The sequence below is a fragment of the Salmo trutta genome, chromosome 25 (genome assembly GCF_901001165.1).
Source record: "Salmo trutta chromosome 25, fSalTru1.1, whole genome shotgun sequence".
Classification (NCBI taxonomy): domain Eukaryota; kingdom Metazoa; phylum Chordata; class Actinopteri; order Salmoniformes; family Salmonidae; genus Salmo; species Salmo trutta.
This window is the reverse complement of record NC_042981.1, coordinates 32,674,178-32,699,348: the sequence shown is the minus strand read 5'-3', so window position 1 is coordinate 32,699,348 and position 25,171 is coordinate 32,674,178. Positions and strand designations below refer to the sequence as shown.

General features: G+C 44.7%; 1 protein-coding gene across 4 annotated transcripts in view; it reads left to right on the top strand.

Annotated features, from left to right (window-relative positions):
• The window catches only part of LOC115162445 (ral GTPase-activating protein subunit alpha-2), a 151,982-nt gene that overhangs the window by 74,913 nt on the left and 51,898 nt on the right, over nt 1-25,171 (top strand). For all 4 annotated transcript variants that reach the window (XM_029713754.1, XM_029713753.1, XM_029713752.1 and 1 more), the window contains 13 exons: nt 6,132-6,260; nt 8,214-8,342; nt 8,527-8,585; nt 8,829-8,937; nt 9,626-9,736; nt 9,848-9,916; nt 10,206-10,343; nt 13,435-13,615; nt 15,198-15,993; nt 16,474-16,545; nt 18,138-18,261; nt 18,369-18,524; nt 21,707-21,865. In XM_029713754.1, the coding sequence (XP_029569614.1) occupies nt 6,132-6,260; nt 8,214-8,342; nt 8,527-8,585; nt 8,829-8,937; nt 9,626-9,736; nt 9,848-9,916; nt 10,206-10,343; nt 13,435-13,615; nt 15,198-15,993; nt 16,474-16,545; nt 18,138-18,261; nt 18,369-18,524; nt 21,707-21,865 (2,232 nt within the window). The remainder of the gene's footprint in view (nt 1-6,131; nt 6,261-8,213; nt 8,343-8,526; nt 8,586-8,828; nt 8,938-9,625; nt 9,737-9,847; nt 9,917-10,205; nt 10,344-13,434; nt 13,616-15,197; nt 15,994-16,473; nt 16,546-18,137; nt 18,262-18,368; nt 18,525-21,706; nt 21,866-25,171) is intronic.

Here is a 25,171-nt window from a genome sequence, read left to right as displayed (position 1 = left end):
TCAGAAAGTATTCATACCCTTTGACTTATTCTGCATTTTGTTCTTCCAGCCTGAATTGAAAAGTTAGGGAAAAAAATAATAATTCTCACCCATCTACACACAATACCCCATAAAGACAAAATATACGGTATATATTTTATTTATTGAAAATTAAATTCAGAATAATTTCATTTACATAAGTATTTGCACCCCTGAGTCAATACTTTGTAGAAGCATCTTTGGCAGCAATTACAGCTGTGAGTCTTTCTGAGAGCTTTCCACACCTGGATTCTGCAACATTTTCCCTTTTTAAAAAATATTTTTTTTTAAATTCTTCAAGCTCTGTCAAACCATTTTCAGGTCTTGCCATAGATTATGAAGCAGATTTAAGTACAAACTGTAAGTTCCATTCAGGAACATTCACTATCTTCTTGGTAAGCAACTCCAGTGTAGATTTGGCCTTGTGTTTTAGGTTAGTTTAGGTTACTGCTGAGTGAATTGATCTCCCAGTGTCTGGTGGAAAGCAGGCTGAACCAGGTTTTCCTCTTGGATTTTGCCTGTGCTTAGCTCCATTCCGCTTTCTTTTTCTTTTTTTTACCAAACGGCCAGTCCTTAACGACTACAAGCCTATTCATAACATGATGAAGCCACCACTATGCTTGAAAATATGGAGAGTGGTACTCAGTAATATGTTTGGGGCAAATCCAATGCAACACTTTGTATTCAGGAAAAAAGTGAATTGCTTTGCCACATTTTTTGCAGTATTACTTGAGTGCCTTGTTGCAAACAAGATGCATGTTTTATATTTTTATTCTTTACAGGCTTCCTTCTTTTCACTCTGTCGCCTATGGGCACAAACCCACCGTCGCTGGACCAGACAGGACTGGCAAAAAGTGCTCTTCACTGACGAGTCGCAGTTTTGTCTCACCAGGGGTGATGGTCGGATTCACGTTTATGGTCGAAGGAATGAGCGTTACACCGAGGCCTGTACTCTGGAGCGGGATCGATTTGGAGGTGGAGGGTCCGTCATGGTCTGGGGCGGTGTGTCACAGCATCATTGGACTGAGCTTGTTGTCATTGCAGGCAATCAACGCTGTGCGTTACAGGGAAGACATCCTCCTCCTTCATGTGGTACCCTTCCTGCAGGCTCATCCTGACATGACCCTCCAGCATGACAATGCCACCAGCCATACTGCTCGTTCTGTGTGTGATTTCCTGTAAGACAGGAATGTCATTGTTCTGCCATGGCAAGCGAAGAGCCCGGATCTCAATCCCATTGAGCATGTCTGGGACCTGTTGGATTGGAGGGTGAGGGCTAGGGTCATTCCCCCCAGAAATGTCTGGGAACTTGCAGGTGCCTTGGTGGAAGAGTGGGGTAACATCTCACAGCAAGAACTGCCACATCTGGTGCAGTTTATGAGGAGGAGATGCACTGCAGTACTTAATGCAGCTGGTGGCCACACCAGATGGTGAATGTTGATTTTTGCCCCCCCCCCTTTGTTCAGGGACACATTATTCCATTTATGTTAGTCACGTGTCTGTGGAACTTGTTCAGTTTGTCTGTTGAATCTTATGTTCATACAAATATTTACACATGTTAAGTTTGCTGAAAATAAACGCAGTTGACAGGGAGAGGACGTTTCTTTTTTTGCTGAGTTTACTATGTTGATGATCCATCCTCAGTTTTCTCCTATCGCAGCCATTAAACTCTAACTGTTTTAAAGTCACCATTGGCCTCATGGTGAAATCATGAGGCCTCTCTGGCAACTGAGTTAGGAAGACGCCTGTGTTTTTGTAGTGACTGGGTGTATTGATACACCATCCAAAGTGTAATTATTAACTTCACCATGCTCAAAGGGATATTCAATGTCTGTTTTTGTTTTTTTACTCATCTACCAATAGGTGCCCGTCTTTGTGAGGCATTGGAAAACCTCCCTGGTCTTTGTAGTTTAACCTGTGTTAGAAATTCACTACTCGACTGAGGAACCTTGGTGTGGGGTACAGAGGTAGTCATTCAAAAATCATGTTAAAGCTGCAGTATGTTACTTTTTGGGCCACCTAACCAAATTCACATAGAAATGTGAGGTATAGCCTCCCGAGTGGCGCAGTGGTCTAAGGCACTGCAGTGCTAGCTGTGCCACTAGAGATTCTGGGTTCGAGTCCAGGCTCTGTCGCAGCCGGCCCCGACCGGGAAACCCATTGGGCGGCGCACAATTGGCCCAGCGTCGGGTTAGGGGAGGTTTCGACCGGCAGGGATGTCCCATCTCGCACTAGCAACTCCTGTGGCGGGCCGGGCGCAGTGCACACTGACACGGTCGCCAGGTGCACGGTTTCCTCTGACACGTTGGTGCGGCTGCCTTCCGGGTTAAGTGGGCATTGTGTCTCGAAGCTGTGCGGCTTGATTGGGTTGTGTTTCGGAGGATGCAGGGCTCTTGACCTTCGCCTATCCTGAGTCCGTATGGGAGTTGCAGCGATGAGAAGACTGTAACTACCAATTGGATACCATGAAATTGGGGTGAGAAAGGGGTAAAAGTGACAACATCATCAAAAAATGTGAGGTATAGATCTATCATTCTCATTGACAGCAAGTCTAGGAAGAGGTAGATCTGTTTGTGCTCTATTTTCATGCTTCCTGTTCTTAAGTTTTGTTTTGCACATCAGCTGAAAATACAATATTTTTGGTTATTGGAAAGATATTTCCCAGTAGTGTAGATGGTACAGTGATTCTCTACACTGCTTGCTTGTTTTGTCACAAACTTAAATTTGGCAAACTATTTGAATTTTTGCGATTTCTGCGTATTGCACCTGTTATATGCAAAAAGTGTTGTTATAAGTATTCAACGAAGGGGTTGAATACTTATCGACTCAAGACATTTCAGCGTTAAAGTTTAAATGTTTTATTAAGTCTTCCCTGTGGCTCAGTTGGTAGAGCAATGGTGTTTGCAACGCCAGCATGGTGTGTGCAACACCATGGTTGTGGGTTCGATTCCCACGGGGGGCCAGTACAACATTTTTTTTAAATAAAAATGCATGAAATGAAATGTATGCATTCACTACTGTGAAGTCGCTCTGGATAAGAGCGTCTGCTAAATGACTAAAATGTAAATGTAATTAATTTGTAAAAACATAATTCCACTTTGGCATTATGAGGTATTGTGTGTAGGCCAGTGACAAAAAAATTCTAAATGTAATACATTTTTAATTCAGTCTGTAACACAACAAAGTGGAAAAAGTCCAGGGGTGTCAATACTTTCTAAAGGCACTGTAAAGACTGAGGCTCATTTCCTGTGTGCCTTCAACATGGCAGAATGAAAGGGTTTTAAGAAGCCTCCTGTCGGGGTAGTGTTAATGCACCTTTTGTTGAGCAGAGCAGGCCAATCCCACTGCTAACCCTCAGCCCCACCACACAGGACCAATTCCCATCTCTACTACCACACATTCATTTCACAACCAGCTCCCTCTACTTACATGCACAATGGAAATGCTTTGTAGGTTTGTCACTTGCCTTAAAATGCTCATTTCAGGCAATCAGCCGACAGTTTGTTGGCAGCTAATTACCACAGACTGTTCGCCACATTACGCCTTTCAGAGGTCAATTACGTCAGAAATGATGGTAAAATGGGCCTCCAAGCCTTAATGCTCCAAACCAATTTTTGTCTTCTGCCCGCGCTGTGTATGTTTTGACTTGTTCCTTATTGCCTGCTTGTTTTTATATTCCTCCTTTGTTCCCCCTGCTCTGTGTTTACAAAGGCTTAATTTGAGGTGATTAATGTAGCGGGTGGGTTGGTTGGTAGGGGCAGAGTGGGGGTGGAGGTGTGCGGAGTGTGCCGGGTGTTTTGTTGAGGTGCACTGGGGTTTAGCACTCGGGGAGACACGGCCACTGTTTGAACGACCTGATTTACACACATTTACAGCTACCCAGAAGGCAGGTGTTCCCGGGCCTGGATTTTGTCTCTGCGCGCACACACTAGAGGTCGACCGACTATGATTTTTCAACGCCGATACCGATTATTGGAGGTCCAAAAAAGCCGAGGAACACATCGACAACAGCGTTACCCATGCAGAGGAAGGGGAAAAACTACTCCAAGTCTCAGAGCGAGTGACGTTTGAAACGCTATTAGCGTGCACCCGGCTAACTAGCTAGCCATTTCACATCGGTTACACCAGCCTAATCTTGGGAGTTGATAGGCTTGAAGGGGTGGGTATAATTTGTGGAACGTTCCAACAGGAATCTGTTCCAAAAAACGTAAAGTAAAAGGTTGCCAACCAACAACGCATACAAAGTAGCAACGCGTACAAACCTAGCTAACTAGCTGCCGAATAGGCATCAACTCACCACGTAGTTTATTCTTAATGTTTGTCCATAGGCAAACAGACGTGAGGACAGACATTTTTCGGAATAAACGTGATGAGTGAAAAACGCAATGAAGTAGACCACTCCCTACCCAGTATCTTATTCTGCCGCTATACAACTTTGTATGCGTTGTTTTTTGGAAACCTTGTTATTTACGAAGTTTTTGGAATAGATTCCTGTTGGAATGTTCCACAAATTATACCCACCCAGGTTGAAGTCATAAACAGCGCAATGCTTGAAGCACAGCGAAGGGCTGTTTGAATGAATGCTTTTACGAGCCTGCTGCTGCCTACCACCGCTCAGTCAGACTGCTCTATCAAATCATAGACTTAATTATAATAAACACACAGAAATACGAGCCTTGGGTCATTAATATGGTCGAATCTGGAAACTATCATCTCGAAAACAAAAGTTTTTTTCTTTCGGTGACATACCATTCCGTATTTTATCTAACGGGTGACCAAGTCTAAATATTCCTGTTAGGTACATTGGTGCAACGACAGTACTTTTTTCGCAAATGCGCTTGTTAAATCAACACCCGTTTGTCGAAGTAGGCTGTGATTCAATGAAAATGAACAGGCACCGCATCGATCATATGCAACGCAGGACACGTTGGATGAACTAGTAATATCATCAGCCATGTGTAGTTAACTAGTGATTATGTTAAAATTTATACTTTTTTATAAGTCTAATGCTAACTAGCATCTTACCTTTGCTTCTTGCTGCCCTCGTGTTACAGGTAGTCAGCCTGTTAATCCTTGTGGAGTGCAATGTAAGGCAGGTGGTTAGAGCGTTGGACTGGTAACTGAAGGTTGCAAAAACTAATCCCCCCTGAACAAGGCAGTTAACCCCCGTTTCTAGGCCGTCATTGTAAATAATGTGTTCTTAATCTGACTTGCCTAGTTAAATAAAGGTGTAAAAAAAAAATATATATATATATATGTATATATGTATATGTATATGTATATATATATATATATATATATATATATATATATATCTCGGCAAATCGGTGGCCTAAAATACCGATTGTTATGAAAACTTGAAATCGGCCCTAATTAATCGGCCATTCCGATTAATCGGTCGACCTCTAGCACACACACACACACACACACACACACTGGCTTACCAAAGATAAGCGGGCAAACCAGTCTCCCCTTATGTAGGCCTTTTCCATTCTTATCTCATAAAGAATTTCAGTTCACTCCTGACATTTAAGGCAAAATGACTGTACTTTGACTAGCCATCAGGGTAATAAGATGGTCGTCGACCATTTTTATTATGGAGCTGTACTATCTGTAGCTGTACTATAGAGAAATCCCTCTTTTTAATGTCAGCATCCATCTGGCACAGAGAGCGCACTGTGTACCTGAACAATACCTTATCCCTGGCTTTAATTACGTGTGTGTGGAAAGTTGCTGGTCTTTTGTTCCACCATTCTCCCTCCTTTGTGCTGTTATCAACCCATCTGCTGCCTCTTTCTCCCATTCGCCTCTCTTTTCCTCCTCCACCTCGTTCCCAATCTCATTTTTTGTTTTGTAAAAGATGGACTGTGAAATTCTGTGCTCTCCCGAGTGCACTGTTGTCATATTTATGCTAATTTGGGAGGGACTACTATGCTATCGTTCCTTTCCAGAGCTCAGTGCCTGTCCATTCCCCACAATACACTCAGAAATACATGCAACCTGCTTACAAAACAGGTGTGTTTTACTGATCGTTCAACCAATCAATCCATTGACCATAACCATCTGTGTGTGTGTGTGTGTGTGTGTGTGTGTGTGTGTGTGATCCCTCCCAGGACGTTCTGAACACGGTGATCCGTTCCTTTTCCCCGCGCTTCTTCTTCCTGGGCCTGCCTGGCTTCACCATGCTGGTGGGAGACGTCATCACCGCTGCAGCACGCGTCCTCAGCAACGACTCCTCCGAGGTACGCAGGTCTACACACACACACAATATGCCAAGTCTTACATTGTATTAGTTACAACTGAATTATATCAGTTGGCTAATGTAAATATTAAAGTGCAATATTTGATGTAATAACATTTAAGGTCATTCAAACCTCTCTGGGATATGTGGGACGCTAGCGTCCCACCTCGACAACAGCCAGTGAAATTGCAGGGCGCCAAATTCAAAACAACTGAAATCTCATAATTAAAATTCCTCATACATACAAGTATTATACACCATTTTAAAGATGCACTTCTTGTTAATCCAGCCACATTGTCTGATTTTCAAAAAGGCTTTACGGTGAAAGCAAACCATACGATTATGTTAGGTCAGCGCCTAGTCACAAAAAAACATACAGCCATTTTCCAGCCAAAGAGAGAAGTCACAAAAAGCAGAAATAGAGATAAAATTAATCACTAACCTTTGATGATCTTCATTAGATGTCACTCATAGGACTTCATATTACACAATACATGTATGTTTTTTTTCGATAAAGTTCATATTTATATCAAAAAATCTCAGTTTACATTGGCGCGTTATGTTCAGTAATGTTTTGCCTACAAAACAGCCGGTGATTTTGCAGAGAGCCACATCAATTTACAGAAATACTCATGATAAACTTTGATGAAAGATACAAGAGTTATGCATAGGATTATAGATAAACTTCTCCTTAATGGAACCGCTGTGTCAGATTTCAAAAAAGCTTCACGGCGAAAGCACACCTTGCGATAATCTGAGTACAGCGCTCAGTCACCAAAACAAGCCATACAGATACCCGCCATGTTGTGGCGTCAACATGTCAGAAATGGTGTTATAAATATTCACTTACCTTTGATGATCTTCATCAGAATGCACTCCCAGGAATCCCAGTTCCACAATAAATGTTTGTTTTGTTCGATAAAGTTAATCTTTGTCCAAATACCTCCTTTTTGTTTGCGCGTTCAGTTCACTATTCCGCATGCACATAGTCCAGACGAAAAGACAAAAAAGTTCCATTACAGTTTGTAGAAACATGTCAAACGATGTATACAATCAAACTTTAGGATGTTTTTATCATAAATCTTCAATAATATTCCAACCGGACAATTCCTTTGTCTTTAGAAATGAAAAGGAACGCAGCTCACTCTCACGGCCGCGTGCGTGACTTGGCTCATGGCATTCTGCCAGACCCCTGATTCCAACAGCTCTTATTCTCTCCCCCTTCACAGTAGAAGCATGTAACAACGTTCTAAAGAGTATTGACATCTGTCTTCCCTGTGGCTCAGTTGGTAGAGCATGGTGTTTGCAACGCCAGCATGGTGTGTGCAACGCCAGGGTTGTGGGTTCGATTCCCACGGGGGGCCAGTACAATAAAAATAAAATAATAATAATAAAATATATGAAATGTATGAATTCACTACTGTAAGTCGCTCTGGATAAGAGCGTCTGCTAAATGACTAAAATGTAAATCTAGTGGAAGCCTTAGGAAGTGCAATATGACCCCACAGACACTGTATATTAGATAGGCAATCACTTGAAAAACTACAAATCTCAGATATCCCACTTCCTGGTTGGATTTTTTTCTCTGGTTTTTGCCTGCCATATGAGTTCTGTTATACTCACAGACATCATTCAAACAGTTTTAGAAACTTCGGAGTGTTTTCTATCCAAATCTACTAATATGCATATTCTAGCTTTTGGGCCTGAGTAGCAGGCAGTTTACTCTGGGCACCTTATTCATCCAAGCTACTTAATACTGCCCCCAGATCCCAAAGACGTTTTAAACATATTGTCCTAAACATCATTCTGAAGTTCAGATTGGAGTGTGTTGAATGTACTGCGCTGAATTCAACACAAGGTCATAAGGCAGCAGCTCTTGGATGAATTTTCTGAAAGCATAATGTTTCATGTTCTGTAGCCGTGATGATGGAAGTGTTTTATTTTCCTCTGAAAGGCTCCGAGGATAGAAGCACAGACCGTCCTTGGGTCGCTGGTCTGTTTTCCCAACCTTTATCTGCAGATTCCACTACTGCAGACCGTTCCCGGAACTGATGACATCGTCGTCGGGAACGAGGACATCAAGGTATTCAGAGTTCTTCCATGTCCTTTGACCTTTTAGTAAATGCTCAGACGGCAAACTCATTTAAAAAAAAATGTATAGCAGTTCCCTGTAGTTACAAAATGTGTATTTTGATGGAAAAGATGGAATGTTTGGATGGTATGTGAAGTGATCATTATCATGTCTTCTCTCTGCCCTTTCCCTTCAGGACTATCTGGTCAACATCTTACTGAAGACGGCACGGAATGAACCCTATGAAGCGGCCAGGTATGGAGGGATAGGGGTGCAGAATAAAGGTGGTTTGGAAGCAATGGGACTGATTTGTATCGAGTGGATTAAGATTCATATTTCAAATAAGTAGCAGATTGAAATAAAATATTTGCTGAATTGTTGAATTCAAGAAAGAAGTATCGAGAGGTAGTGTAATTGAACAGAGATGCAACACCAGTAAGTGAATGAATGGTCCCATAGCGTATATCAGTATTCTCACTGGTCTGCTGTGTGTTCTAGGTGTATAGCTGTATGTAGTCTGGGCCTGTGGGTATGTGAGGAGCTGATGCAGCAAAATATTCACCACCAGGTCGAGGATGCCATCAATGTTCTGGGCGTAACACTAAAGGTCAGTGCGTTTTATGCGTCAGCGCCTGTGAGTGACAAGGTGTTCTGTGGTGTGACTGAAACATCTTTATTTGAAGACCTCGGCTCCCCTGTGTATCAGTGGTTAGATACAGAGGGAACCAGTGCTTTCTGGGGTTGTTTGGGGAAAGAGCTCGAGGGCTGTGGCGTAATTTCCAGGCCACTCGCTCAGTGGATGCAGGCCAATTTAAGCAACCACATCTCTCCTCTAGTTTCCTACTATTTCAGTCCTTCCTTCTAATGGCGCAGTAATCACTTCCCAACCAAACTTGACACACACTCTGCCGGCCCAAAAGAAAGGGGATGTTAGAGGGGTGGAGGCGAGGGAGGGCTGCTTTTCTAAAAGCAGGTGCTAAACTCTCACGGTCTCTTTTTGTGTTGGGCCATTTCTGCATTGTCTGCCCTTGTTATATGTCAAGAGGCTCTCAGCCAGAAAACAGGAAGTTTCATTACTGTGCCCTGAATTCCAAATTACTATGTTCAGCTGTCTGCCAGTCAGTCCATTAATGAACTGTAATTTGAAAGAAAGGTCATTGCAGAAATAAGACATTTTCATACCTTTTTCTGTTGTGCCAGATGGTCCCCGTCCTAGTTTTGTACAACTACTCATCCTACGACTTCCCAGAGTTTTTAACCTGGATATCTTGTTCTCCTGTCCCCTCTCTGGTCAGTTTGGGAACAAAGCTGTGGCTCAGGTAGCCTGTGACCTGTTCCAGCTCCTCATCTCTCACTGGGAACACCTCCAGAGGCTAGAGTGCTCTCTCCCAAAGAAAATCATAGAGGCAGGTTTACACGGCTCCTCTTCACCTTCCTGATATGAGACATGCATATTCACTATCACTCGCGAAATACATGTCGTCAAAGTATCCTCATCTTTGTTTCGTCCCATGCAGATCTTTGTGGCCACTATAGCATTTCTGTTGCCGAGCGCAGAGCACTCGACGGTGGAGGCTGACAAAAAGGTACAGGAAATTGAACCAGCATAAAATGGCTGAAGTCTGAAGGACCCTTTCTTCATAGATATAGCAAATGCACTTGCTCAGGAATCTTGTTCTATCTGTCTCCCCCCTCCTGCTTTCTGTTTCTCTCTCCAGCCCTGACTCTCCCACTTTCAGTCCCTCCTTACCTCTCCCCATTGCTCATCTCCTCCCTAGCTGCTTTACTAATTATATTTGCCTGCATGAGGCTTCATTGTGTGTGTGGAGGGCACTGGGCTAATGGAAAAGCCTCTCCTCTCTTTGTGTGACTCAGCTGATGGTGTCTTTGCTGCTGTGCCTGCTGGACTGGTGCATGGCCATGCCCCTGAGTATGTTGCTGGAGCCCATCACCATGCCCGTGCTGGAGGACCCCACATCCCACAAGGCCCCTCTGCTCGACTACATCTACAGGGTGGGTAACAGAAAATAATAGTGTCATAGTAATTTGTCTAACCCCCACCACAGCCCTCTTCAGAAGCCCTATTTGACATTTTGAAATGTGTTCCATGCCGCCTTGGAAATGAAGTTTCCAATTTTTGCTTCCAGTTTCTACTGTTATGTGAGAATGTCTACCAAACCACCTCACCTGTTTGGTAATGCACATGTGATACTCAAAAACATTCATTTATAACAGGGAAGTATTTTTCTTACTTTTTCCCCGATTGGGTGTTTGAACCCTTATTTGGGGCGGCAGGTAGCCTAATGGTTAGAGCGTTGGACTAGTAACCGGAAGGTTGCAAGATCGAATCCCTGAGCTGACAAGATGAAAAATCTGTCGTTCTGCCCCTGAACAAGGCAGTTAACCCGCTGTTCCTAGACCGTCATTGAAAATAAGAAATTGTTCTTAACTGACTTGCCCAGTTAAATAAAGTTTAAAATACATTTTAAAAAAATAATAATTTAGTGAATAAACACAGGAAGAGGCTGAGCTAAATGAATTAGGTATTATTCAGTGGAGGTTTGACAGATGCGGTCAAGAACAAACCTTTATATGGATGTCACCCCTGATAAGAAATGGTCAAATTATTTAAATATGCCTTTGTCCACTTGATAAGCCTGGATTTAAAAGCCTGTCTACTTTTGAATTTAATATCTCTTAATATGGGAGAGACTGCAGCTGTTATGTAGGAAATAAATAATAAATACATTTAATTGGTTGTTCTATTGTGCACATACAAGTAAAGTGTCACTTAATATCATCCTTGGTACATCAGCGTTACCCTGATCTTACTGAAATGCTGGTCCTCTTCTTTTATATTTGGACAACATTTAATGTAATAAAACCAGAAAAATATCACGCACACACAAACTACACATCTCTACTGGTCTCCCATATCAAATGGACTTCAAACTATACTCCCCCCAAAAAAACACTTTCTTTTAAATATTTTCTACTCAGTCTTTTAAGCTAGGCACTCATTTACGTTCCAGTAAACCTCACAAAATGAGTCAAGCGTTTTGTCTAGTTTGTGCATCTCTTTTGGATTTGTTATAGTAACTCGTTAGTTGTGTCTCATACCAAATCGTCAATGAACAGATTCAACTTAAAAGTGACCCGTTCATACGCTGATGAGTAAAGATGGAACATTTCTGCACCTCAGGATTTGAGCTTGGTAGTTGGTGTATTTGTATTTGTGTCTAACAGCATGAGGCTGGTCTGTGCAAAAGGCATGATTGCTCTGGACCTTATTGGTTCACTGGACCTCCATACCGTGTCCTCCATCTGCTCTCTGCCTGCCTCAGCAGCTGCACCCTCGCTCTGTTTTTGTGTGTGTGTGTGTTTGCTTGTGTGCATGTTTTTGTGCATCCATGAGTGTGTGTGCATATGTGTCTACACGTATCCATGTTTGTTCGGGTGTGTGTTACCTTCCTGGAACTGTTGCTATGCGAGGTGCAGCCACTTAGTCGTCAAGCAAGCAGAAGCTTTTTTTCCCCATCCACAGAGGAACCACTTTGGGGCTTTGGTGTGGCAGCTGTTTGGTTCTGGTCTTTTCACCATAACCCCCCCCCAATGCCCAGAGGACTGTAAGGCATTATAATCCACATACTGTCTGCATTTCCCCACACAATACTGTTTCAGATGACAGGACCTGCACCTCTCCTCTCTGAGGCTCAGCCAAGTGTGTGTGTGTGTGTGTGTGTGTGTGTGTGTGTGTGTGTGTGTGTGTGTTGAATGGGATTAGCCATTCATTTACATAGACCAGCCTCCACAATGGGTTTACCAAGTCCACCCTCTGTGTGAGAGGCCCCACCGTTTGCTATTGTCTGGTATGTCAGGCATCGCTTCCAAATGTTCTTTTCCTTTTTACATTTTTTTTTTTAAACAATAAACAAAAACCTACTTTGACAAAAACCAGTAGACAACTTATCATTTACATACTTCCAAATACTTCCACCTACTTCCAAACATAGGTGTTTGTGTGAGTGTCTGAGTGCGTGTGTTTGTGTGTATGTGGTTGCGTGTATGTGTGCGGGTGCATGTTTGTGGCAACATGAGCAGAGGGATAAAGTCTTAATTAAATCAGAGGTAACCTGGCCAATCAGTGTAATCAACTGGACTAGCACGTCTCAACTGCCAACCCGTCTTATCTAGCCCTGCCAACCCGTCTTATCTAGCCCTGCCAACCCGTCTTATCTAGCCCTGCCAACCCGTCTTATCTAGCCCTGCCAACCCAACTTATCTAGCCCTGCCAACCCGTCTTATCTAGCCCTGCCAACCCGTCTTATCTAGCCGTGCCAACCCGTCTTATCTAGCCCTGCCAACCCGTCTTATCTAGCCCTGCCAACCCGTCTTATCTAGCCCTGCCAACCCGTCTTATCTAGCCCTGCCAACCCGTCTTATCTAGCCCTGCCAACCCGTCTTATCTAGCCCTGCCAACCCGTCTTATCTAGCCCTGCCAACCCGTCTTATCTAGCCCTGCCAACCCGTCTTATCTAGCCCTGCCAACCCGTCTTATCTAGCCCTGCCAACCCGTCTTATCTAGCCCTGCCAACCCAACGGTCAGACGCCGCACCATCTGTTATGCAGATCGATACTCACTCATCACAGGAGAGAGGTGGCAGTGAAGCACCTCTTCTCCTTCAGGTGGAGGCTCACCATGGCAACAGACCATATAGTACCCCTACATGTGTGCCTGAACCATTCAATGCTCGCGTCCCTACCCGGGAACCTCTGCGTTTGACATTACTGTATCCTTTTACATTGACTTGCCTAGTTACTTCCTTACTCTGTTTCAGTTACTGGAAGGTCAGTGTTGTTCAGGTGTTCACTGTCTCCCGCTGCCGGCCAGTCCCAACTGATATTCTGTAACTCTCAGGCAGACTGGGTACTGTCTGTATGAGTGTGTAATGTGTCTAATTTCTGAGTCCCATGTATTTGTTGATGCTGTGCAGCAAGCCACACAAAGAAACCGCAGCAGTGACTGCATGCAAGGCTCCCACTCTCTTTCTCCTGTGGTGGTTTGAACCGCGCTAGGAGCTGACTCCTACCCTCTGTCCCGTAGGTGTTACACTGCTGTGTCTCTGGCTCCAACCTGCACACCCAGCAGAGCCACTACCTCCTGAGTCTGTCTGACCTCTCCACTGACTACGACCCCTTCCTCATGCTGGGCCAGGTCCAGAGCTCAGAGCCCCTTCTCTCTCACACTGCTGCAGACTTGGGCAGCCTGCTCACCGTGGCCGAGGGTAAGGAGACCAGAGACCTCGCCGCCGTCACCGGCCTCACTACTGTCTCCAGCACAGCGTGAGGCAGAATGGGGAGACGAGGTGCCACCCGTTTAATACCTGCTGTGTGGGAGATTGCACTGGGCTGACAGCGAAATGAAAGGAGGGTTGTGTGCGTTTGTGTGACAGAGTGTGTGTTTGTGTGACAGAGAGTGTGTGTGTTTGTGTGACAGAGAGTGTGTGTGTTTGTGTGACAGAGAGTGTGTGTGTTTGTGTGACAGAGAGTGTGTGTGTTTGTGTGACAGAGTGTGTGTGTGTTTGTGTGACAGAGAGTGTGTGTGTTTGTGTGACAGAGAGTGTGTGTGTTTGTGTGACAGAGAGTGTGTGTGTTTGTGTGACAGAGAGTGTGTGTGTTTGTGTGACAGAGTGTGTGTGTGTTTGTGTGACAGAGTGTGTGTGTGTGACAGAGAGAGAGAATGCTTGTGAGTGACCTGTCATCTAAGGTGTGTGTGTGCCCAGCTGCTGCTGTTGGTTTTCTACATTACTCTTCCTCTTCCAAACCACCTGGGAAATGAGCAGTGGGTGAACTACAGGGAGATGTAACCTTTAATATGTTCCCTTCCATTTGGAGCTTGCTACTCCATTAAATGTAAATGTTTTTAACTAACATTGACTAGACTAACTCATGGAATGGAATGTTTTAAGAGGTAGGCATTAGCGCTCTGCCCCAGGGAGAGGGACCATTTATAAAAGAGACATCTAAAAATGATTTTTATTAGTGACCTTGTAGTGCCATTAGGTTATGTATTAGAGTATTCCTCTGCTCATCCAGAAGTCCGTTGTTTCGACAACAAGAACCCACCCGTTGATGCAATGTTGGCTAAGCCTAGCTGAAATATCTAGCTTATGTCATTACTTTTCATACAGCGCTCCAAAGTCCAGAGAAATAACAAACGGCCTCAGAAGACCAGCCAAAGAGCACTATGCATTTCCCTTTCAGCTCACATTGATTAAGTCTCATCAAAGGCCCTGTGCATCTACAATGCGGCGCACTGCCCGCTCTCTAAAGAGCTTTCTCCACTTTGATGAGCCGTGATGGTATTGATAGCACTGTCACTATGCAGAGCTTGTCTTGTTTTCCCCGTGTCGTAACATGGTATCTCCTTTTCATTTTGGAGTCGTCCTGAGCATGTGGATCATTTACATAGATCTGATTCGGGGGGAGTAGTGCTCTGTTCACTGTTGCTTTAAACTTGTCGGTCTCATTAGCACCCTGCCGGCCTTTTCTCTCCTCCCGTTGTAACGGACTCAATGGCCTTTTCAAAGTCGTCTCCTATGATTAGATGCTACCTACTTGCGGCAGAGGTGTGCCATTGTGAGAAATGAAAAACGACCCCATTAGTGATTTATAATGGGTAAGCTGGCTTTGTGTTGAAAAGGTGAGCGGATCGAGAGCACGTCTACGCGTGGTAATGTGGTTCAGGAAGACGGCAGCCCAAGTTCAAGGTGTTCAATTCTGTATCCTGACTTCACTGTATGAAATACACTGATCACATCTGGCGACTGCACGCGGACTTTGAAATGGTTTGTCTCTGCCCTACAGAGAAGAAAAGGCGGAACGTGGAGCTGATCCCTCTGACGGCACGGATGATCATGACACACCTCGTGAACCACCTGGGCCACCATCCCCTCAGCGGTGGTCCCGCCCTCCTACACAGCCTGGTCAATGAGAACCACGACAACCCCTTTGTGGAGTCATCAGAACTCTCCTCTGAGGTGTTCAAGAGCCCCAACCTGCAGCTGTTTGTGTTCAACGACAGCACCCTGGTGTCTTACCTCCAGGTGCCCTCGGAGCTCTCTGTTCCAGGGGAAGCCCACGACAACTCCTCCCAGGTACGCGTCATCGTCAGGGACATCTCTGGAAAGTACTCCTGGGACGGAGGGGTTCTCTACCGCACCCAGGAGGGAGTCAATGGGATGCATCAGGCGAGTGAAAACTCCTCCAACCACTCCGCCACCAAGCCCACCTCGCCGGGGACCTCTGAGCGCTCCTACCCCCCAGGCTGGGACTCCCAGTCAGGCTGTGAGGAGGTGGATGTCCTGGACCAACTCCTGGAGGACCTGGGCAACAGTAGCCCTGAGTGCCTGCCCGAGCCCCGGCTGAGGCTCAACCAGCCAGCCCCCTCTCCCTGTGGGATGAACCTAGAGCTGGAGGGGGCCATCGTGGAGGCCATCCTCAGGCAGACACAGCAGGAAGAAGAGCAGGTGAAGAGGTGGAATGCAGACGTGAGCGTCAAGGCCGCCAGCCAGAGAGAACCCACTCCACAGGAGCCCAAAGCCCCTTTCTACTTCTGCAGACTGCTACTCAACGACCTGGGCATGAACTCATGGGACCACAGGTACAGAGCCGAGCACAACACCACCACGAACACAGCTGTAGACTAGTTAGAAGAATACCTTGCAGAGAGAGAGAAACAGAAAGGCCGGAAAGGCCTGGCAGGGTGTGTAGCCTGTTAATCTTCTCACCACAGGGCAACTGTGCCCAACTGTTTTCACTAAGGTCCACCTTGGCAGGTGGCATCCTTGTAATGAGAGGCTCACACCTCTGGGGAAGGAAGCAGAGACCCCCTCCACTAGATTAGTAATGGCTCCGAGCCCAATTTAAACCTCTACACCTATTATTTCTCAGACCAAAAACCAAACTGAAACATGAAACTTTCCTATCCTACTTTCAGTGTGTCTTTTACCATTCAAATAATAATTAACAGGCACAGGCTTTGCATTGGTAAACTGTAAAGTACCATCTGGTTGATCATTTTGAAAATTCGAATAATTGTCAATGGGTGCATTCGAGTTCAGTTTTGTTTATTCCTTTTCAGGAAAAGCTTTCATCTCCTGAAGAAGAACTCTAAACTCTTGAGAGAATTGAAGAATTTGGATTCCAGGCAGTGGTATGTTCTTACCCGCTAATTTTTTAGGGGCCCTTCAGCACACACTGTATCCCTAGATAACATTGGCACACATGATGTGCTTCTTGTTAGGTATTTAAAAAAATAAAAATAAATCTACTGAATGATGTATCATAGTGTTTAATTTCTAAAGAAGACCTTTTTTTTTTAATAAACCAACCTAGATTTCAGCTGGCTATATTCTAGTTAAGCCTGCAATCCATCTCTGCCGTTTCTCTGAACCTAAACCCACTAATGAAGCATCCCTTCCTCAAAATCAGTAAAGATCACACTCAAGGCGAGACGTATTAAAACAGCTCCACACTTCCCTCCTTCTCTCCTCCTAATCCACACCATCTCAGGCTGATCACAGCTCGGCAGCGCACACACACACACACACACACACACAGCGATCAATAGGCACTCCACACTGTTAATGACCGAGGCTTATTAAAGAATACCCCCAGGATCGGGCCTCATTCTGCCAGACCAGCGAGCATACCTGGGCCGCTCATGGCAACCTGTGTCGAAACATGCAAAATTCCCCCGATTTTACACAGAGCCACTCACCACCATGGCAACACTGAAGCACATGTGTGGAACTCTGTCTGCACTTGTTTTGTTTGTCACATGAGGTGGGGGTGGGGGGGGAGTGCACTCACTCTAACACACACGCTGCTCGCTCTAATATTAGACCATATTTGCGCCAACTATTTTTTTTTTTTACATTTTGCTGTATTGTGTGGAGGTGTGTGGTTCACATTTCAGAGCACGCTGATCTTAAACGGGGTTGAGTGTGGAGTAGGGATGTGCACGGATATTCAAATACTGAAGAAAAATATGTATAGGCCTATTGTAACACACAGGTGTTTTCTAAATTAAATTACAATATTAATGTGGCATTGTTACATACAAGGATATACCATGACATTTCCAATTTTAAGGTAATAAAAGCAAAAAAGAAACGTTTCAATGTAGATTGTATGACGTTCGTCCCATGACAATGACTGGTTGTCTTCGTGTGTAGTTTGTTGTTAATGTTTGCCAATCAAAGCGACAAAGAGGCAACGTGTGTAGTGAGTTCACGAATGCAATGCGATATGGAATACAATTACGGAATTAAACGTTAGCGAAATGAGAAGGAGTAGGCGACAACGAGCAACCAACAGGTAGGCTGCTGTTTTATCCGAATGGGGTTGGGGAGAAAGCGCAAAACGTGACCTCATTTAGCTAGCTAGATTCTCTAGGCTACTCCAGTCAAGACAGACAAGCACTGTTATATGGAATGATAAATAACATTGCGCCTGCTACAAGTTAGCTCGTCTTGATTTGTAGCCGAGTTGCGTCTCTCTCTGCCTCCATCTGCTCACTCCCAAATCATCAGCCGCTCCGCAGCAGTAGAGCGCCTCACCCTCTCTTAGCCGTGCTCAGGTTAAAAACGTACGTTACCGAAACCACACGTATTTAGAATATCCAGATGTCTGACGACAATTCATCATACTATACGAAATCATTTCAGACCCCTGGATGTCGAACAGTGTAATATCATCAGGGCCATTGTTCTAACAACAAGTCTTGTGTGTTTTGTCTTACAGCAGAGAGACGCACAAGATCGCTGTGTTCTACATCGGAGAGGGTCAGGAAGATAAGTGCTCCATCCTGTCCAACAGCGCAGGCAGCCAGGCCTACGAAGACTTTGTGTCTGGCCTGGGATGGGAGGTACACAAACACACACCCCTGCAGTATCTCTCGTCTCTCTCTCACACACACACACACACACATACACACACTGACATCACTCTCCTAACCGTGTTGTGTGCCTTCAGGTTGATCTAGCCACCCACTGTGGCTTCATGGGAGGGCTTCAGAGGAACGGCAGCACAGGGCACACTGCTCCGTACTACGCTACCTCCACGGTGGAAGTCATCTTGCATGTGTCCACACGCATGCCGTCCAACTCGGACGACTGCCTCACCAAAAAGGTACGATTACTCCCTCTAGATCCAAGAAGTTAACGTCAGGAAAGCCTGCAAAAGGGAAGACGATCAACAACAAAAAGTTGTTTGTTGGTTTGCCATTGACTGAAAAAGCTCCTTAACCTAAACTGGTTTAATTACCTATCACCACACTAATAATGTCGCAAGGTCCACAGTCCTTCAAACAATGTAATGTCTGCGTACAAAACTAGGCTCCAAACACAGTGTATACAGAGTGAAATGGCCTCCGAGCCCTGTCTGTTTGTGTGCCGTCTTGGGTCTTCAATCTGTGCTAAACTGAGGTCAGGTGGTGTAACTCCTGGGTTCTGGCACTGATTAGTAAACTCTGGGCAGGATGAGGAGTAGAGAGAGAGAGAGAGGCAGGCGTGTAAGAAGGGGCATGTGTGGCTATGGTAATGACCGTGATTCCCGGACCTGTTCCCCCCTCCCTGGGTGCTGTGACCGGGGCCCAGATTCAGCCATTAGCTGTCCCTGTCAGTGCAGGCGCCGGGCCGATGCCTGCAGGACATTTTTATCCAATTCCGGCTATGACTGCGGGAGCGATCGATGGCGCTTCAGCGGTTTACCTGGCTGTAGCACAGGCAGCAGTAGTTAGCATGGAGAAATGAGCCGCGAGGCCCCTGCCCGGGCCACCAGTCTTCTCATATGCTGTCCCATGGAGAGAGGAAATTCATCAGGCCATCCTCATATACCCCCCGACACATCTGCCCTTCTCCCCCTAAAAAACAGCCCTGCACCGACCCCATACTAAACCTGTGCTCAGTGGCTGCGGAAATTAGTTTGATTTTGGCAAGCTGGTGTGAGGCGCTGGAGGGGTTGGAGCATGCCTTCGGCCCGCTTCGATTCATTTGATTGGGAGCCCCTGTAATTGCACCCCACTCTTCCCAGAGCCCCGCGCTAGCCAAAGGCGAGACAGAAATTGGCAGCTCGGCGGCGCGTGTGGAGGCTAACGAGGACAGGAGGGAGGGGGATAAAAAATTGGGATGAAAAAGAGGCTTTATCGGGCAGGAAGTTTCTCTGTCAATTTACAAATAAACTTTCAGCCTCGCCCGACCGCCTGCTCTTAACTGCATACTGTGTCGGGTGGGGGAGGGCGACGCTTTCGCTGTCCAGAGTATCTGAGGGAAAGCAGGAAAGAATCAATGGGCCCCAAGCTACACCAAGAAGGAAAATGGAAAAAAACATAAATTCCTCCAATCCAATTGTGGGCTTTAGGGCAGAGTAGTGCAGCGCCTAGCAGCAGCTGGCTGTAGTAATGCGGTTGTTGGAGCGACCTGGGAGGTGGGGGTCAGGCCATGTAGGGTCCTAATGTCAGAGCGAGGGGCGCTCGGCCGGCCCAACACTCACAACCAGCACCAGGGCTTAACTGAGCTCTGTGTTTTTAGAAGGGAGCACTTGTGCTGCTGAGAGGCCTGCTGTGCTGTGTGGATGGGAGGTCACTGAGGGTTAATTGGACAAGGGCCTTTGACTTAGGCCGCACACAGGTGTGATTCTATTGGCACACATATCTTCAGGGATGTGATTCTTCGCCTGATTTAATCAGAATTTCGTGCCTTTCTCACATCCTCCTCTACTCATATATCATTGAAATCTACCTACCCACAAACCCATATCCTCCTTTTTCTGACTTTCCATGTTCTCCTGACTCCTAATCACATCCCCTGGTCTTTTACTGAGTTACAGTTCATATGAGGAAATCAGTCAATTGAAATAAATCCATTAGGCCCTAATCTATGGATTTTACATGACTGGGAATACAGATATGCATCTGTTGGTCACAGATACCTTAAAAGAAATGGGCCTCGGGATCTCGTCATGGTATTTCTGTGCGTTCAAATTGCCATCAATAAAATGCAATTGTTGTCCATAGCTTATGGCTGCCCATACCATAACCCCACCATCACCACGGGGCACTCTGTTCACAATGCTGACATCAGCAAACCACTCGCCCACCGGAGAGAAATTAGAACATTCAATTCTCTGCCAACAGTTCTGGTGGACAATCTGGCAGTCAGCATGATAATTGCACACTCCCTCAAAACTTGAGACATCTGTGGCATTGTGTTGTGTGACAAAACTGCATATTTTAGAGTGGCCTTTTATTGTCCCCAGCACAAGGTGCACCTGTGTAATGATTTATGTTTAATCAGCTTCTTGATATGCCACACCTGGCAGGTGGATGGATTATCTTGGCAAAGGACAATTGCTCACTAACAGGGATGTTAACAAATTTGTGCACACAATTTGAGAGAAATAAGCTTTTTGTGTGTATGGAAAATGTCTGATCTTTTATTTCAGCTCATGAAACATGGGACCAACACTTTACATGTTGCGTTTTTATATTTTGGTTCAGTGTAATATTCAAATGTTAATTAAAATGCTTAGGATTTTTGTGGGCAACCTCGACATGCATATTCAACATTCTTGGTTAATTTGTGCCTGTCTGGTCTGACCTGACCTGCACTGGAGCCATTGATCCTTGTACAGATGAGATGAACCAGGGAGCATGGTGTTCAATCACCGTGTTGTGGATTTGTTGAACATTATTCCATTACCATAATTAAGGGCTTATAATAGAATGTGCTAATTGCATTTTTTTGGGTGGCGAGGCCATGTTTTCTTAATGGCTCATTAGACCCAAGTACATTGGCAGATGTTTTCTTCCTCCTCTCAGTGAGCGAGTCAGTCTGTGAGGAGGCAAGGCCTTGATTTTGCCACATAATCAGGGACAGGAGTTTTTTGGGCGGAATGGCCGCCCTTAAACCCATCACTCAATGTCCATGTCAGCCACAGCACGGAGGGAAGACTGTTCTCTCACTTCCCCTCTGCCTTGGTTGAAAAAGACTTCTACAGTACATTAACTATCTGCCAATTTCCTGTCATTTCTGTCCTGACTTCATTTGTATTTATGAATAGAACATGGAAATTGGACGCAATTTTATGTCTTTAGAGTAAAGTTAATTTCAATGATTGGTTTTAAAATACTCAATTTAATGTTTTTTTGTGGTTTGAATTTCCAGTGGAAATTCAAATGATAAGATGCTTTGTCACAACACCCAGAGCTGTGGTAATCTCTAACCTAATATTAAAACCTTTCTATAGGAATAACAAATGTTCTTTCTGGCCGTTGTGGTCGCGTCTAAACCCTGTGGTTTGTTCTGGTGCAGCTGCGTCACCTGGGCAACGACGAGGTTCACATAGTGTGGTCGGAGCACAGCAGGGACTACCGACGTGGCATCATCCCCACTGACTTTGGCGACGTGCTGATCATCGTGTACCCCATGAAGAACCGCACGTTCTTCATCCAGATCATGAAGAAACCACAGGTACTAGAGATCAGCTGGCAGGCTCAAAACCTAAATGGCTTTTGGAGCTTGTTTCTGCACTTGCTTGATTTATTTTCCACTCAATCTGTGTGTGTAATGGATAAACAATTTTACTTACTGTCTTTTTATCATTAAACAAATTGAATGGGACTCCTTCAACATTTCACTGCTTCAGCACATCCAACTCTATGTTTGGAAAAAGGTATCAGCTGTCTGATCTTCACTTAGAGAACCCCCTCTCCTTACTCATGTCTCTCCAGACTGCCTTGTTGTTTGAGTGGGTTACCTGTTTGTCTGCCTGTGTGTCTCTGAGATGGACGCTCTAATGCCCTCCTCTTTCACTCCAGTCCATTACCCTCACTGTGGGTATGTGCTCTGAGGCAGTCAGTGTCGCTCACCTACCTTTTATCTTGGTTCTGAGCCGCTGCACACACAGCTCTGGATAGACTGACTGGCTGGGTCAAAGACTACAGGTCACAATGTAACCATCTACGGTAGGCTAGGTTATTATATACAGTGCCTTCAGAAAGTATTCACATCCCTTGACTTTTTCCAAACATTTTTGTGTTACAAAGTGGGATTAACATTTATTTAATTGTCCTTCTTTGTCAATGATCTATACAAAATACTCTAAATGGAAGAAAAATGTGAACATTTGTGGAAATATATAGATAGATATAGATATAGATATATATAGATATATAGATATATAGATATAGATATACAGATATAGATATATATAGATATCTATATATAGATATATAGATATAGATATATAGATATCTATATAGATATATATATATATATATATATATATATATATATATATATATATATATATATATATATATATATATATATATATATATATATATATATATATATACTGCTCAAAAAAATAAAGGGAACACTTAAACAACACATCCTAGATCTGAATGAAAGAAATAATCTTATTAAATACTTTTTTCTTTACATAGTTGAATGTGCTGACAACAAAATCACAAAAATAATCAATGGAAATCCAATTTATCAACCCATGGAGGTCTGGATTTGGAGTCACACTCAAAATTAAAGTGGAAAACCACACTACAGGCTGATCCAACTTTGATGTAATGTCCTTAAAACAAGTCAAAATGAGGCTCAAAAAAATAAAGGGAACACTTAAACAACACAATGTAACTCTAAGTCAATCACACTTCTGTGAAATCAAACTGTCCACTTAGGAAGCAACACTGATTGACAATAAATGTCACATGCTGTTGTGCAAATGGAATAGACAACAGGTGGAAATTATAGGCAATTAGCAAGACACCCCCAATAAAGGAGTGGTTCTGCAGGTGGGGACCACAGACCACTTCTCAGTTCCTATGCTTCCTGGCTGATGTTTTGGTCACTTTTGAATGCTGGCGGTGCTTTCGCTCTAGTGGTAGCATGAGACGGAGTCTACAACCCACACAAGTGGCTCAGGTAGTGCAGCTCATCCAGGATGGCACATCAATGCGAGCTGTGGCAAGAAGGTTTGCTGTGTCTGTCAGCATAGTGTCCAGAGCATGGAGGCGCTACCAGGAGACAGGCCAGTACATCAGGAGACGTGGAGGAGGCCGTAGGAGGGCAACAACACAGCAGCAGGACCGCTACCTCCGCCTTTGTGCAAGGAGGAGCAGGAGAAGCACTGCCAGAGCCCTGCAAAATCACCTCCAGCAGGCCACAAATGTGCATGTGTCTGCTCAAACGGTCAGAAACAGACTCCATGAGGGTGGTATGAGGGCCCGACGTCCACAGGTTTGGCATTTGCCAGAGAACACCAAGATTGGCAAATTTGCCACTGGCGCCCTGTGCTCTTCACAGATGAAAGCAGGTTCACACTGAGCACGTGACAGACGTGACAGAGTCTGGAGATGCCATGGAGAACGTTCTGCTGCCTGCAACATCCTCCAGCATGACCGGTTTGGCGGTGGATCAGTCATGGTGTGGGGTGGCATTTCTTTGGGGGGCCGCACAGCCCTCCATGTGCTCGCCAGAGGTAGCCTGACTGCCATTAGGTACCGAGATGAGATCCTCAGACCCCTTGTGAGACCATATGCTGCTGCGGTTGGCCCTGGGTTCCTCCTAAAGCAAGACAATGCTAGACCTCATGTGGCTGGAGTGTGTCAGCAGTTCCTGCAAGAGGATTCCACACGCTCAATGTTATTCAATGTCTGTTTTGTTTGTTTTTTCCCCCCCCATCTACCAAAAGGTGCCCTTCTTTGCGAGGCATTGGAAAACCTCTCTGGTCTTTGTGGTTGAATTTGTGGTTGAAATTCACTGCCCGACTGAGGGAGCTTACAATTATCTGTAAGTGTGTGGTACAGAGATGAGATTAATTTAAAATATGTGACTTGTTAAGCACATTTTTACTTGTGAACTTATTTAGGCTTGTCATAACAAAGGGGTTGAGTACTTATTGACTCAAGACATTTCAGCTTTAAATTTTGTATTAATTTGTAAAAGTTTCAAAAAGCATAATTGCACAAGACATTATGGGGTGTGTTTCCAGTGACAAAAAAATCTCAATTGAATTAAATTCAGGCTGGAACACAACAAAATGTGGAAAAATTGAACGGGTGTGAATATTTTCTTAAGGCACTATATATTTAGATTGGTAGACTCTAATATTTGTCCTAAATGTGACCAAAAGAAACTATAGGAAGTCCGTCACTGGGACATCCTCATCTCAGATCTAGAAGAAAACCTCACACACTATCTCCAGTCTCTTCTAAAGAGGGCGAAAGAGACTTTGTCGGCAAAACGAAGGGTTTTTGTGTGTTGGAGCAAAAGATGGGGCCAGAATGCATGGCAGCTTTCTCATTCCACTGACCTGCCAGCAGGACTCTGCCAACCTGGGAATGATGCCCATAGCCCTCTGTCTGGCCATCCACCTAGGCCTCCTCCTAATATCCACACAGACAGACAAAGACACCACCAACAACCACCCAGTCTGCAGCCCAAACCTCCACCATAGAGTCCTACGGCCCACATTACGCAGACCCTTTCTTGTTCTAGAGCTTCATTGGCCTGAGTTGACCTCTAGAAGTTTTTTTTTTTTTACACTAGTAGAGATTGAATGGGCTAGCTGTCAGTTTGAAGTGTGCTCTAATTATTGAAGTGGAGGGACTGTCTGTATAATGAGCTATGCCATGTCAAGTAGACAGCAGGACTTATGGAGAGGCTCTGACATGCACGTCACATTCCAGGTCAACGATCATTAAACTCAGCAGATTTAAAATCTCCCCAAAACGCATGAACAGACGCATGTGTCACACACAC